Below are 14,028 nucleotides of genomic sequence, written 5' to 3' on the forward strand. Positions count from 1 at the left end.
CTGCTGGTTTTCTGACACCCTTGAGCAGTGTGTTCGTGGTAATGATAGTTGCCTAGTCAACTCAACTGTTAGGTCATCCCTGATAACTGAGTGGAATTGAAACTACTGCCTGTTTGTGAGGGCAACCTGGAGAACTTAGGGTGTGTTCACAAGGAGGAATTTGCTGCATATTTGGGAGCGGACTTGCCTCTGAATTCAGAGCAGATTCCTTCCGTAATCCGCCTCCCATTGTTTTCGATGGGAGGCAGAGATCGCGGAAAAAAGAAGCGTCCTGCTCGATCTTGCCGCTTATTCAGCCACGGGGTCTGCATCACGACACTCTCTCCTGATTAAGCCCATTTATCCAGGTCTAATCAGCAGCAGATGCTGCAACGGAATGCTGATGCACTGTATCGGCATCCCATCGCAGCTAGACCGAGGCGAAAAATGTCGGCATCGGAATACGAAGAGGAATTCCTCTTCATTTTCCACCGTGTGAACATACCCTTAGAGCCCAGCGCCTTGTGTTACAAAAAAACCACTGCATTTTACAATACCTAATCCCATCCACACATTGCAGAAAAAAAATCTGCAGCGGAAATGCTGAGATTTTAAAAATTCTTGTGTTTTTACAAATTGCAGCATGGCAACTATATGCTGGCGTTTTCTGTATAGGTATAATAGAAGAAGAAAGTCCGCAGAAAACCAGCGTTTCCGCTGCAGTCTTTTCTGTAGCATTTTTTGGCTGCGATTCGCCTAAATGCAGCTTTGGGTGTGAGTGAAATACAAGAGCTTACAACATCATAAACATTAAATACACAACTGGTGTCTGTATGGCAACGCCAAGGACATAAACAGCTGGTTGAGACTCATGTCTTGGACATATCTTGAGTTTTCAGATGACCCTCACGCTCTTTATTCTGAGGGTCCCCACGTTCCCATTGTGTCTTTCTGTTAGATATCTGGAGACAAGCGTCGCCGCTGATACTGGGGCCTCATGCTGGTGCTATCAGTATCACATTCCTGGGAGCCCCTATGTGAATGAGGCACTGCTCTGTGTCTGCCTCTCTACCCAACCCCCTCTGCTCCCTGGGGTCTTCCTTATGTTATTCTGCTATTGATTTTTGTTGCATTGTAAAATTCCTATCTCCAGCAATGTATTCCCAGAGATGGATTAATTGGCAGGAAAGTCTTTGACCCCCATAATGCTCAAAATTCAACAGAATACAAGAAAGCAGAGTGCCCTCAACCAAAATAATTTTACATTGGTCTCAGATGTTATTTGAGGCAGGGGTGACGCTTACTGTGAGACAGGTGAATACAATCTATTATTTTCTGTCAGTTATTTCAAGCTGAGGAGATGCCGGCCATAGGACAAGTGAATACAATCTACTGTTCCATTGTTTTATAACTTTTTTTTGTTAACAAACATTACCGCCCCTGAGCAGGTCACCATGCGCTATACTGAGTCCTGCAGGTAGGGGGTGCTGAGGTCGCAGTAACATCCTGTAATTAAGACTTGAGGAATTTCCACAGACTAATAATGTGCAAATAGACTTCCATGTAATACACAGGGGCATTGCAATGATGACATCACTAATGGCAATCACTTTAAAGCATACCTAACCTTTAAAAAAAAACTTGAATAAATCAATAGTGCAGTATGCGTCTAGGGAATAACCCTATATCTGCCCATCATATGACAGTATGCATTAGTTAGCATGTTTCCCCTTTGCTGGCTATATCTGTTGTTGCATTTTTCTCTGAGCTGGTGGGTGGAGACTAGCTGCCATACATTGCACACAGTAGAGGAGAATCTGTTCCAGAACTTTTTTTTCTCTCACTCAGAATCAGCCTATGTAGGTCGTAGGTAAAGAAACAGGGTCGCTTTAACCACAGGGCAAACGGTGCAGTTGCACTGGGCCCTAAGATAGTAGGGGTCTTTTGGGACACCAGGACAGTCCCAGGGCCACAACTGCAATGAGGCCACAGACAGCAGATTGCAGAGTACCTGAGGGGCACTCAGAGTATTCTGTCCAAAACTGAACTGCTATTATTATACTCCGAAATGTCTTCAGAACCCAGAATATAATGAGTGGAGGTCCAGAGGAGGAGATTAAACATAACAAACAGCGTTAGTCACCTCCACTGGGCTCTGGCTCCAGGCTAGAGACCTCTGAGACATGAGAGTGGGCTTTAGTGATCATCATCATTATACATAGTGACGTCAAAATAAACCACGTGACCACTGAGGCCTACTCATAAGCTTCAGCAGTCTCAGGCATCACTCATGACATCATCTCTGAGACTTAAACAGACTCGAAAGTTGGAAGTAGAACCCTGGGGAGGTGAGTAACACTATTATGTTTAATCACCCTGCTTGGATCTCCACTCATTGTATTCTGTGGTCTGAGAAGATCCTGGAATATATTGATGGCTCATGAGTGGTGACCCTCAAAAATTTCAGGCTTGGCGGAACCTGAAATTTTTGAAAAATTTGTAGCAGCCACTATGAGAAATTATACTGTGTGGAGGGTAGGGCTGAGCGATCGGAATCGGAAATGATCAGATCCCAATCGGCGATCGAGTTAATTTCAAGATCACAATCGGGTTCCGATCCCGCCTAAAATAGATCGAGAACGTAATTCTGATCCCGATTGTTCAATTTACCTGCACAGATCTGCTGCCACAGTCGCTCCCTGTTCTTCTCAGTCCGCTTCTCTCTCATTTACAGGCTTTCAGAGCGCCATACACGCCCCCACCTCCCAGGCTAGAGTTACAGACCTAGGAAGAAGGTGGGGCTTGTGGCTTAGGAGAGTGTGGACGGTTACTGGGAGGGGAGACGTGAGTAATGCCTTCTGTCTGGCAGCTTCTTGGGCCAGCAGGACCTTCCTTTTTGTTGTTCCTTCTCATCTTCCCCATCTCTAGTTTCCTGTTTGGAAGGACCTACAAAGACAATCCACATAACAACAGAGTCCAGCAAACGAGATGAACTGGACAGAAAACAGAAGCACAATCTCACATTTTCTCTTTTAGCTTCTCATTCCATATTCTTCTATTTTATCCTCCTTCTATCTTTATTTCCCCTTGATATTATGTTTAAGAAATATCAATGAGTCAAGATGAAGGCCGCACAGTTATAAAATGCATGATGGTTCATCACACATGCACACTTGGTTGGCTGAGAGTGCATCTATTCTTAATGGAGAGGGACACCCCTGTCAGCAGCTTTTCTACTGTATGAGGCAGACCATATATCCCCAACATCTGCTCTTTTATATTTACTAATTGCTGTGTTCTTTCCCAATTGACGTTTACACCCCTAACTGAGCTTGGAAGCCACTCTTCTCTTGGTGGAGGAGAACCTTTTCAGACTCAATGGGGAAATTTATCAACTCATCTATGCCAGTTTTCTCATGGATGGGTGGTAATGTGGTGTACCCGTGGTGCATGACTTTCGTGTGCTATGGATGTGCCACATCTCCCATTCTGCTCCTCACTCACAGCTTTCTGTGAACTTTGGGTGGGGATATTTATTATAGCTCACACCAGAAAACTGCTATGAATCATATGGGAAATCTATGTCAGCCTTAATAAATTATATATCACATTAAAAAGTGCATGGTTAAGGCTTTTGTTCATACATTGCAGTTATATTATGTTCCTTGCTGTGGTTTTTGCTCAATCACAGAAAAAACAATGCACTTTATCAAAAATCTTTCATTTTTGCAGGCAAAATCCATTATACGGCAACAAAGTGTGACCAAAGGTGAAGGAGTTCACTAAACATGTGGCAATAAGCAGGTCATCAGACAGGTAGTGTGAACATCACATAGAGCAGACCTGGGCAATGTACGGCCCGCAGGCCACATCCGGCCCAAACAGCTAGTGGAAGTTTTTTCAAGGACCTGTGATGTCATCACAGCCTATCACCAGGATATGCTATGACTCGTTAGTGGGCGGAGCCACACGGGACTGTGTGCTCTCTGCAAGCTGCTGGCAATGGGGGCTGCTGGATGATAAAGAGAGAAGAGACAGCATGTGTTGCAAGAGGGGGGAACTACAGTAGGGGCAGATGTAGGGGGGCAGTTAAACTGAATGCACATGGAGGGGGGACATTAAACTACTAGGGAGCAGATGTTCAAGGACCTGTGATGATGTCATCACTGCCTATCACCAGGATAGGCTATGACTCGTTAGTGGGTGGAGCCACACGGGACTGTGTGCTTGCTGCAAGCTGCCGGCAATGGGGGCTGCTGGATGATAAAGAGAGAAGAGACAGCATGTGTGAGCAAGAGGGGGGAACTAGGGGCAGATGTAGGGGGGCAGTTAAACTGAATACACATGGAGAGGTGACATTAAACTAGGGGCAGATGTAGGGGAGCAGTTAAGCTGAATGCACATAGAGAGGTGACATTAAACTAGGGGCAGATGTAGGGGAGCAGTTAAGCTGAATGCACATGGAGGGGGGGCATTAAACTAGGGGGCAGATGGAGGGTGACATTAAACTGGGGCAGCTGGAGAAGGACATTAAACTATGGGGGTAGCTGGAGGGGGACATGTCTGCCTCTAGTTGCCCCCAGTTTAATGTCCCCCTCCAGCTGCCCCAGTTTGATGTCCCCTCTAGTTTCTGCTAGTTTATACTGGGGCACCAGGAGAGGGACTTAATACTGTGGGACATTTGGAGGGAACCGTTATAATGTGGGGATGTATAATGTTAGGGTGACTGTAGGAGGATTTTACTTTGTGGGGCACATGGAAAAATGATTGAGAATGGGCGGAATCAGCGGAGAAGTGGGTGGAGCTAAATTTGCCTTGGCGCGCATAGCCCTCTAGAACCGTTACAATTTATCATGTGGCCCCATGGGAAAATTAATTGCCCACCCTTGACGTAGAGTAATTCCGACAGAGTTTCCAGGTTTTGCAGTGATGGGACAGAAGCCCTCATTTCTTCAAGGCTTTCAGTACTGCAGAAGGCCTTATGAGAACTTCATAGTGGCCACATTTTTGACATTATTAGTATTACAGGAAAGTTCCATATACAGAAAATCCTATGACTGTGATGAGATTAGCCAAAGTAGTCCATCTTTGTGCGAAGATTTGAGACCAATGGTAGAGATGTCTGGAAGCAAAGTTCCTACTGAATTGGTGACTTCCTTTAACTCAAATGTATTTGTGCAGGTATCAATATCTATATCTGATGTGGCAATTCTGTCATTTTATATATTTCTATGTCTTCATTTTCTGTTGTTCAATTTATTTTATGATCCAGTAGTCGTGTTTCTTAGAGAGTCTATAACTTCTGTAACTTCCTCCTGGATGGGCCCTCAATATTTGCTTCATGAAGTCTTCTGCAAGAAAATACTGTCAAGTCGCATTATTATGATCACCTTCTAATATCCAGAGAAACAACTATGTGCATCATAGACAGCAGTGAGACGGACTGGGAATGATTTAGTAAGGTGGTGGTAGGTTGTTTCAGGTATCTGGAGCCATGCTGTCTACAGTACATCCCACATTTACTGGAGTGTGCACATGGGGGGATCCACAGAGCTAATACAACAATCGAGGTGGTCAATTGGATTTAAGTCTGGGGAATTATGGGGTCAGGAAAGTACTTGGAAATCTTAGTTGTGCTTTTCCAACCATTGTTGGACATTTCTAGCTGTGTGACATGTCACCTTGTTTTCTGGGAAATTCCATCTGCCCCAGGGAAGATAACAGCATGTATGAGTGTCCATGATCTGCAAGGATGGATTCACACCCATATTGGTTCAGAGTAAGGGTTGGTTCACACTAGCACTTGTATTCCGTCCGCAAGGAGTCCGCATGGAGACCCCCCCGGACGGAATACCAACGCTAACGCAAGCTCTGTGCAGTTAAGCACACGGAGCCCATAGGCTATAATGAGCTCCGTGTGCTTGCCACGCACTGCCCGCACAATTCATTCGTGCGGGCAGTGCGCGGCAAGCACACGGAGCTCATTATAGTCTATGGGCTCCATGTGCTTTGCCAGCACATCGCTTGCAATTGCGATTGCATTCCATCCGGGGGGGGGGGGTCTCCATGCGGACAGAATACAAGCGCTAGTGTGAACCAACCCTAACTTCCAAGTGGATGAGTGGAAGCAGAGATGAAAAACTTCACCAGACCATAACATTGCCACCACCAGCTTATGTTCTTCCAACAATGGATGCATGGTGTTTTTTGATGTTTGTCGCCTGACACACCAATGTTCATTCATTCTCTGAAGCAGAAAATGTGACTTCTTGGAGAAGGCAACCCTTTCCCAATCAGAGGTGGTTCAATCCCAAAAATGCTGTGCAAATTGAAGCCTTTTTTTTTATGCACCTTTATTCATTTTCACGGTGAGCACTTCCACTGTAACTTGTTAGCCGGCCCGCTTATCCACTCACGGTTTCGGTTTGGTCCAAGCTTGTTCGTATAGAACCGTAAGGAAAATTATTGTAATCTGAGGTCTCTTCAGATCCCAAAGTATAATAGTTGGATACCCAGGGGAGGTGACAAAAATAAAAAAAATATTTATACTCACTTTCCGTTACCTCTTTTGGGTCTTCTCATGGAGTCTGGCACTCTGCATCTTCCTCCTCGTGGTGCCTGGCACTGTTCTACTATGTCATGCACCTGGAATCACCTTGGAAGTCTGTGATTGGGCTTGGTGATATTGGCACGCTGAGTGTCATGACTTCATAAGGCACGGCTAAGGCCCAATCACAAGTCTGTAGTGACCTCTGGTGCATTTTGTCATAGATGAGTGCCAAACGACACAAGGAGGAAGACAAAGTGCTAACGTTGTGAGGAGGCCCAAAAGAAGTAAGAAGGTGAGTGTAAATGTTTTAATTTTTTTTTATTTTTCCACCTCCCCTGGGCCTCCAGCTATTATACTCTGGGGTCTGCAGAGTCCCAAGAATAAATTTACAGCAGCGGCCATTTTAGTTAGTTATTTAAAGAACAAACAATTTGGAATATTTGGGTCACATCCAGTTCTTTATGAACCAATTCACCCATTGGCTACCCTTGGCTCAAAGCCAATAATCATCCATTGTTTCAGTTCTGATAAGTCATCTCTTCTACCCATTACAAAACTGAGCGATATGTGTTCAGACAGACTATATCACAACTAGCCAGCCCATGACATGTCACTTCCTTCATGGGCTACACGCTGTTGATGGTGAAAGTAGGAGGTGATCATAATAGTGTGAACTGGCTGTGTAGAAAGCCCAGGGAAGAGCAGTTACTAGAACAAACTGTCCCAAATATTGGCATCAGCCCTCTGGTATAGGCAAAAGTCAGATGAAGAGACACCAAAGATGGTTCCCAGGGAGATATGACATCCTTCTGGCTGGGCGGCCTGGGATCCTGAATTACTGGAGGTTGCATGGATGAGTCTTTTCCCTAGAGTTTCTTATCATATATATTACGGGGCTGGATCCAGTCCTTAGTTTGCTTCACATGCACCAACATAGGCAAACACTTGCTAAACCCTTCTCCTTGCCCTACGTGCCACATGTCATCTACACATTCAACACACTAACTGAACCTCATCTAATGGTCCTTGTACCTGGTATGATAATAGGGTGAATGAGTTTGAAGGAGTGCTTGTTCCCAGCTTTTGGCAACAAAGGAACAAACTCTGATCAGATTTTTTTATGCAGATGCAAAGTAAATCATCACTCAAAATGTAAACTGTACGGGGAATAAGCCGTCATATTAAAGGTATTTTTGGGGCCCTAAATGCTTCAAAATCAGATCGCTGGGGGCAAAACAAGCTCCAGTTCTATATGAGTCCTCGGGCAACACAGTTATAGCGGACCCCATTAGACGAGTCCATTACACAACATATAAATTCAGAAGTTCTGATGGTATCCAGTACATACTATAAATAAATGCCACCATGCAGTACATAAAGGCCACTGTGTAGTAAAACATTTCTAGCACCATATTTTATGCATAATATTAGCCCCTTTACTATAAATGAATAATTAATACCATAATGTATGAAAATCTTTCCTCTACAGAGTATATAATTCAGCCACACGGTAGAAAATACTTGCCTGTGTAATATATATAACACTGCCTCCGTAGAATGAATACATGAGTGCTATCACACAGAATATAAAACAATAGTTTCAGTACTGTACTAGATTTTCCACCATACTGGATCAGAAAAAAAAATGACTGTATTGTAAAAATTGTATTTCTAGATAATTTTGCTTAACAGAATATAAAATGCCAAAATGTCATTCCACATGTGATGCGGGCACGTTATTTGTCAGCCATATCATAAAAAGTGGGCATGTCCAATCCCCCAGCGATCAGGAGAATTTGGGGCCTCCTTGTGAATGTAGTGCCTGACCAGCACAAGACCGGAGACTACAGCCACGGACATGAAGTGACTGATGCAGACGGAGCCTACTTTCGTGTCTTTCTGCATTCTGTATGTCTTTCTTCTGGATGCAGGACTTTTCTTCTGTTACAAAAGTAACAAACATCAAAGAAGAAAGTTTCCATTGTGTTTTTTACATTAGTGTGACTGGGTATGGATGCAGGTGAGTATCCCTATCTGTCACACTACTACCGTTAATGTCCGTTACCTTCATCCTATGATGGATCAGAGCAAAAGATGTTCAGAATGATTACAAAAGTGAGATGCTGAGAGGTTCTACTTGATTCTCTTCTTTAATAAAGCATTGGGATCACCCTTTCAGAAAACCATTGTTCCCCAGAGGGCTCCAAAATATAGAGAATGTGTGAGCTGTAATTAGAGCAAAATATCAACGTGAACACATGGGAAACATGGACACCTATGGCTGTAGGGAGGCTCCACAAGTTCACTGTTCTGCTACTGTTTGTTCTGCTTCCCACTCCCTGGCTACTTTGTTCATCTTGTATAGCCTGTCCTGCTGCTGCTTCCCCAAAGACCTGGAGAGTAACATATACTGCATATTGTTTCACATTGAGCTCAATAATAAAGCCGCATGTCCTGGCCTCCCTCTAGTGGTGGCTGTAGGCAGTCATGATTTCATAGGTTTGTACCTTTGACTCACAGACAATCCAACCACTATAAAGGTCACATTATGATTTACTGCACAAGTTCTATGAATTCACAGTGCCCAAACATTACTGAGCACTATATAAATATATCATTAAAGGGATCAGTAGTCACGTGAGGAGAGGACTTCTAACAAAACAAGAACTGGGAGCAGCAGGACTGGACCATGATTGAAGACACCACAGAAATGGCAACAAGTGAGCATGGCTTTTTTTCACCTTGCTAGCTTCTTTGACAAAAACGGACAACCCCTTTAAGTTTTATTTTAAGCAATGAAAGGCATGATTGAGTGAGTGGAGATCCAGTGATTGACTTGTCCTTTGCCGTAGAAAAGTCAGGGGTTGCTTTCGTACAATGATTTGGGTCATTGTCCATCTGTACTGTGAAGTCCCGTATTATCAATCCTGCTGGATTTGGTTGAATCTCAGCATAAAGTATATCCCTGTACATTTCCAGCTGCTTCTGTCACATCATCAATAACTAGTGACCCAGTGCCACTGGAAGCCATGCATGCCCATGCCATCATCACACTGTCTCTACCATGTTTTACAGAGGATGTGTTGTGTTTTGGATCAAGAGCAGTTCCAAGCCTTCTCCATACTTCTTTCTTCTCATTATTCTAGTAGAGCTTAATCTTAGTTTCAACTGTCCAAAGAATGCTGTTCTGCAACTGGGCTGGCTTTTTAAGATGTTTTTTTGGCAAAGTCTAATCTGGCCTTTCTATTTTTGATGTGGTTTATTGCTTTACACATTGTGGTGAACCTTCTGTATTCTCATGAAGTCTTCGCTTATGTTAGATACTGATACACCTACTTTCTGGACAATGTTCTTTAATTGGGTGGATGTTACGAAGGGGTTTTTCTTCACCATAGATAGGATTCTATGATCGTCCACCACTAGTGTCTTCTGTGGAGATTCAGGTTTTTTGAGTTCCCAAGCTCATCACAGTGCTCTTTTTTTTTTTTTTTTAAATGTAGATTGTGAGCCCCACTGAGCCACAGTGTTGCCCCTAGAATGTTCATTTATTTACCATAATGTATCAAATTTGGTCACTCCTAACATTTCCATTATCTCTCTGATGGATTTCTTCTTTTTTTTTCTGCCTATTGATAGACTGTTTCACTTCCACTGAGAACTTCTTTGACCACATGTTGTAGGTTCACAGCAACAACAGCTTCCAAATGCAATTGCCACCACTGGAATCAACTCCAGACCTTATACCTGTTTAATCGATTATGGATTAAGAAGGGAATAGTCCATTAAATAGGTTTTTAGATAATTGTCCAAGCACCTTTGGTCCTGTAAAAAAAAGAAGCAGCTACAAGTTACAGACCTATAATTTCCTAAACCCTTTCTCAAATTAGGATGTAAATAGCCTGAAAGTAAAGCTGAGAGTCTGCACTTTAAGCCAATATTGATTATATAACTAAATATTGAATATGGTTAATACTTCTGGACTTAAAAGGGAGTCTATCATTAAGAAATTCAATGCAGTAAACATACGCAGTACACTTCGAGTGTACTATACATGTGCAAGATTTTGCGACGGACGTCAGAAGCTGTAAGTGCAGCAATGAAGACAAGCTGGGCGAAGGCTCACAGGTATAGAGGTGTTCTCTAACATAGAAGAGGCGTTACAAAGATGACGACGTGGTGGTGCTCGAAGCACAGGGATAGCACCCCATGTGCGCCGTAGGGCTAATTATTAGAGATGAGCGAGTACTATTCGAAACGGCCGTTTCGAATAGCATGCACCCATAGGAATGAATGGAAGCGGCCGCTTAACCCCCTGCGTACCGGCTACGTCCATTCATTCCTATGGGTGCGTGCTATTCGAAACGGGAGTTTCGAATAGTACTCGCTCATCTCTACTAATTATAACATGAATGAAAAGCTTTTTATGAACAAAACTACCAGGAGGATCTTGCTAAGAAAGTTATGCCAGGAATAGTCTTTATAAAGGCTAGTTCACTGGCTGATTACTTTAAGATTGAGTTTCTCAATGATAGACTCCCTTCAACTGTGTATGCATGCCTGGGATAAACATGTTTTCCAAAATTCCTATAAAAATATGTGAGAAGCTCTGCATTTAAAGGGCTCTATCACTGGGAAAAGTCATTTTTAACTAATCACATCCTTGCATAGCCTTTAGAAAGTCTATTCCACACCTACCTTTAGTATATAGGTTGCCTCAGTGGTTTCTGAATAAGTCCATTTTTATTCATATGCTTATTAGCTTCCACCAGCACAGGAAGTTCCCAGCAACACTCGTCTCTGCTATTATCTCCTATGTGTGTGTGCAAACAGGAAGCTGAGTCATCATCAGCCTGTGCATAGGAAACAATAGCAAAGAGGAGTGCACAATATATCGTGCACCAGTCCAATTAGCATATGAATAAAAACGGACTTATTCAGAAACCACTGAGGAAATCTACATACTAAAGGTAGGTGTGAAATAGACTTTCTAAAGCCTATGCAAGGATGTGATTAGTTAAAAATGACTTTTCCCAATGATAGAGCCCCTTTAATACATATAATTAATATTGTATAATATAATATATATAGGGGTTTTCTGAGATCAGATATTAATTGCCTATCAGTATCTGATCTTGGAGGACCCCTTTAAGTATTCCAATTTGAAGGCAGAATTGGAGGTTGGTGCCTTGTTGCCAACTCTAACTGACATGACTCCACAGCCATACTTTTTCTCAGGTAAAACTTAAAGGGATTCTACCACTAAAACACATTTTTTTCTAGTTACCACGTCGGAATAGCCTTTAAAAAGGCTATTCGTCTCTTACCTGTGGAAGTGCTCTCCGCCGCACCGTTCGTTCAAAATACCGGTTTGTACCGGTATGCTAATTAGTTCTCTCACAGCGATGGGGGCGTCCCCATCGCAGGAGCAGCGATGGGGGCGTCCCCATTGCAGCTCGAAAACCGACCGCAGCGCCGCCTCTCTGGTCTTCGGTGTCCTCCCCTTGCTTCTTCAGCGTACTGTCGGACGCCTGCGCAGTACGCTCTCTTCGGCGAAGATTGCCGAACGTACTGCGCATGCGCGAAATTGCGGTCCCAGCCATAGTGCGAGCACCTGCGATGGGGACGCCCCCATCGCTGCGAGAGAACTAATTAGCATACCGGTACAAACCGGTATTTTGAACGAACGGTGCGGCGGAGAGCACTTCCACAGGTAAGAGACGAATAGCCTTTTTAAAGGCTATTCCGACGTGGTAACTAGAAAAAAATGTGTTTTAGTGGTAGAATCCCTTTAATAGACAGTTTTCTATATCCTCCTCCACTGCTGGTGCACATAGTGTATTATATGGACAGGTGTTCTGTAAATGCTGTGTGTGATATTAGATATACATATAGCAGTCAGATTGAGAGCAGAAATCTGATAGAATGTTTAGCAAAAATCTTTATTTGTAGCATACAAAATTAATTTCGGACCTATTACAAGGGCAGTCACATGACGCTGAGTCAACAGCACCACTCGTAATAGACCAAAAGGGTCGTCTGTCACAGTGACGGCTTCTCTGGAGATTTGCCTCCATACACTCCTCCCACTTGCCATTGGCTGCTTTTGTACTGTGGAAGTATTTTGGGCTGTAGGTCCCTAGGTCATTAAAGGTCTCAGTTAAGTCCTCAGTCTCCAGCACCATGTTTCTGGCTGGCACCACAAGCCTTGGCCTCCACCAGCTCATCATCCTCTCTGTCGGGGCCACATGCATTAAGCCTTGTGCTTTTTTTATTTTTTTTTTATTTATTTTTTTTTTCAGTCCTGTCGTTCTGTACACGCAAGAGTGCAAACATTGTACTGGCTAGAAAACTTGGCACATTCAAAAACCGCAACATTTTTTTTTTTTTTTATGTACAACTTGCTTATTGTAACTTTTATAAATATAATAACATCATTTCCAGTCTCCGGAAACGGGCGCAATTATTTACATGAAAAATACGAAAAAAAAGTTCTGAAAAAAGTCATAAATAAGCCATGAATGGAAAATACTGGAAAAGTTTTAAAGTGTCTTTGACGAAACATCTCTGTGTACAACGTCTTGGCAGGAAAGTGTGTTCGGCGGCAGCCAAGGTCTCCTCATCTTTTGTCCTGGAGGAACGGGAAGAAAATGCAAATGAATTGTGGTCTGGTACGGAACAAGAATAATTGTGTTAAATATTACACAGCACTTCAACCTCTGCTTTGTTTATACTGTGTTGCCATGTTATATATTCTAGTGGCATCCAGAGCTGCTGAAATCAAACAGCCTAAACCTAAGATCTTACAATGCATCACAGTAAAGGAAATCTGCGACGACTGAGCAAGTACAGAACCCGAAGAAGAAAGTGGGGACACAGGAGTTAATGGAATGGGTACAAATCTTTCCATTATAGTGTTTTTCTCTATAGTTACACTTCTGGTTCACTATGTGAAAGTGGCCATAGACATAACTGTATGAGTTTTATTCAAAGTATGCCTTTAAGAGCATGCCATTGGAATTTGTAGTGCAGCTCCTGGTGTAACTAGATGATAATATCTGTAGATATGGAGGCAGAATATAACAAGTAAGGGAAAGTACTTGTAACGTTTATCTAGAATAAATGCACTTGCCGTAAGTGATGCACTAAACATTTGTGAATCTTATTTCTTATCTCAATATTTTTAATGAAAAACCAGCAGGTTGTGTACATAATGATTTAATCGCCTTTAAATGGTAGATAACAGGGAACAATAGACTGTATTCAACCTCTTCTCTAGCCTGAAATGGCTGATAACATGGAGCAATAGACTCTACTTGACTATAAAGTTTAGGGACCGTCTGGTTATAATTAGAGATGAGCGAACAGTGTTCTATCGAACTCATGTTCGATCGGATATTAGGCTGTTCGGCATGTTCGATTCGAATCGAACACCGCGTGGTAAAGTGCGCCATTACTCAATTCCCCTCCCACCTTCCCTGGCGCCTTTTTTGCTCCAATAA

At 43.0% G+C, this 14,028-nt stretch overlaps 1 protein-coding gene across 3 annotated transcripts in view; it reads right to left on the minus strand.

Moving 5' to 3' along the window:
• Window positions 1-12,479: 12,479 nt before the first annotated feature.
• The window catches only part of ROBO3 (roundabout guidance receptor 3), a 290,365-nt gene continuing 288,816 nt past the window's right edge, over window positions 12,480-14,028 (minus strand). For all 3 annotated transcript variants that reach the window (XM_075280067.1, XM_075280069.1, XM_075280068.1), the window contains exon 28: window positions 12,480-13,157. In XM_075280067.1, coding sequence (XP_075136168.1) covers window positions 13,146-13,157 — 12 coding nt within the window. In that variant the 3' untranslated portion in view covers window positions 12,480-13,145. The remainder of the gene's footprint in view (window positions 13,158-14,028) is intronic.

Source organism: Leptodactylus fuscus, chromosome 6, assembly GCF_031893055.1.
Source record: "Leptodactylus fuscus isolate aLepFus1 chromosome 6, aLepFus1.hap2, whole genome shotgun sequence".
Taxonomy (NCBI): Eukaryota; Metazoa; Chordata; class Amphibia; order Anura; family Leptodactylidae; genus Leptodactylus; species Leptodactylus fuscus.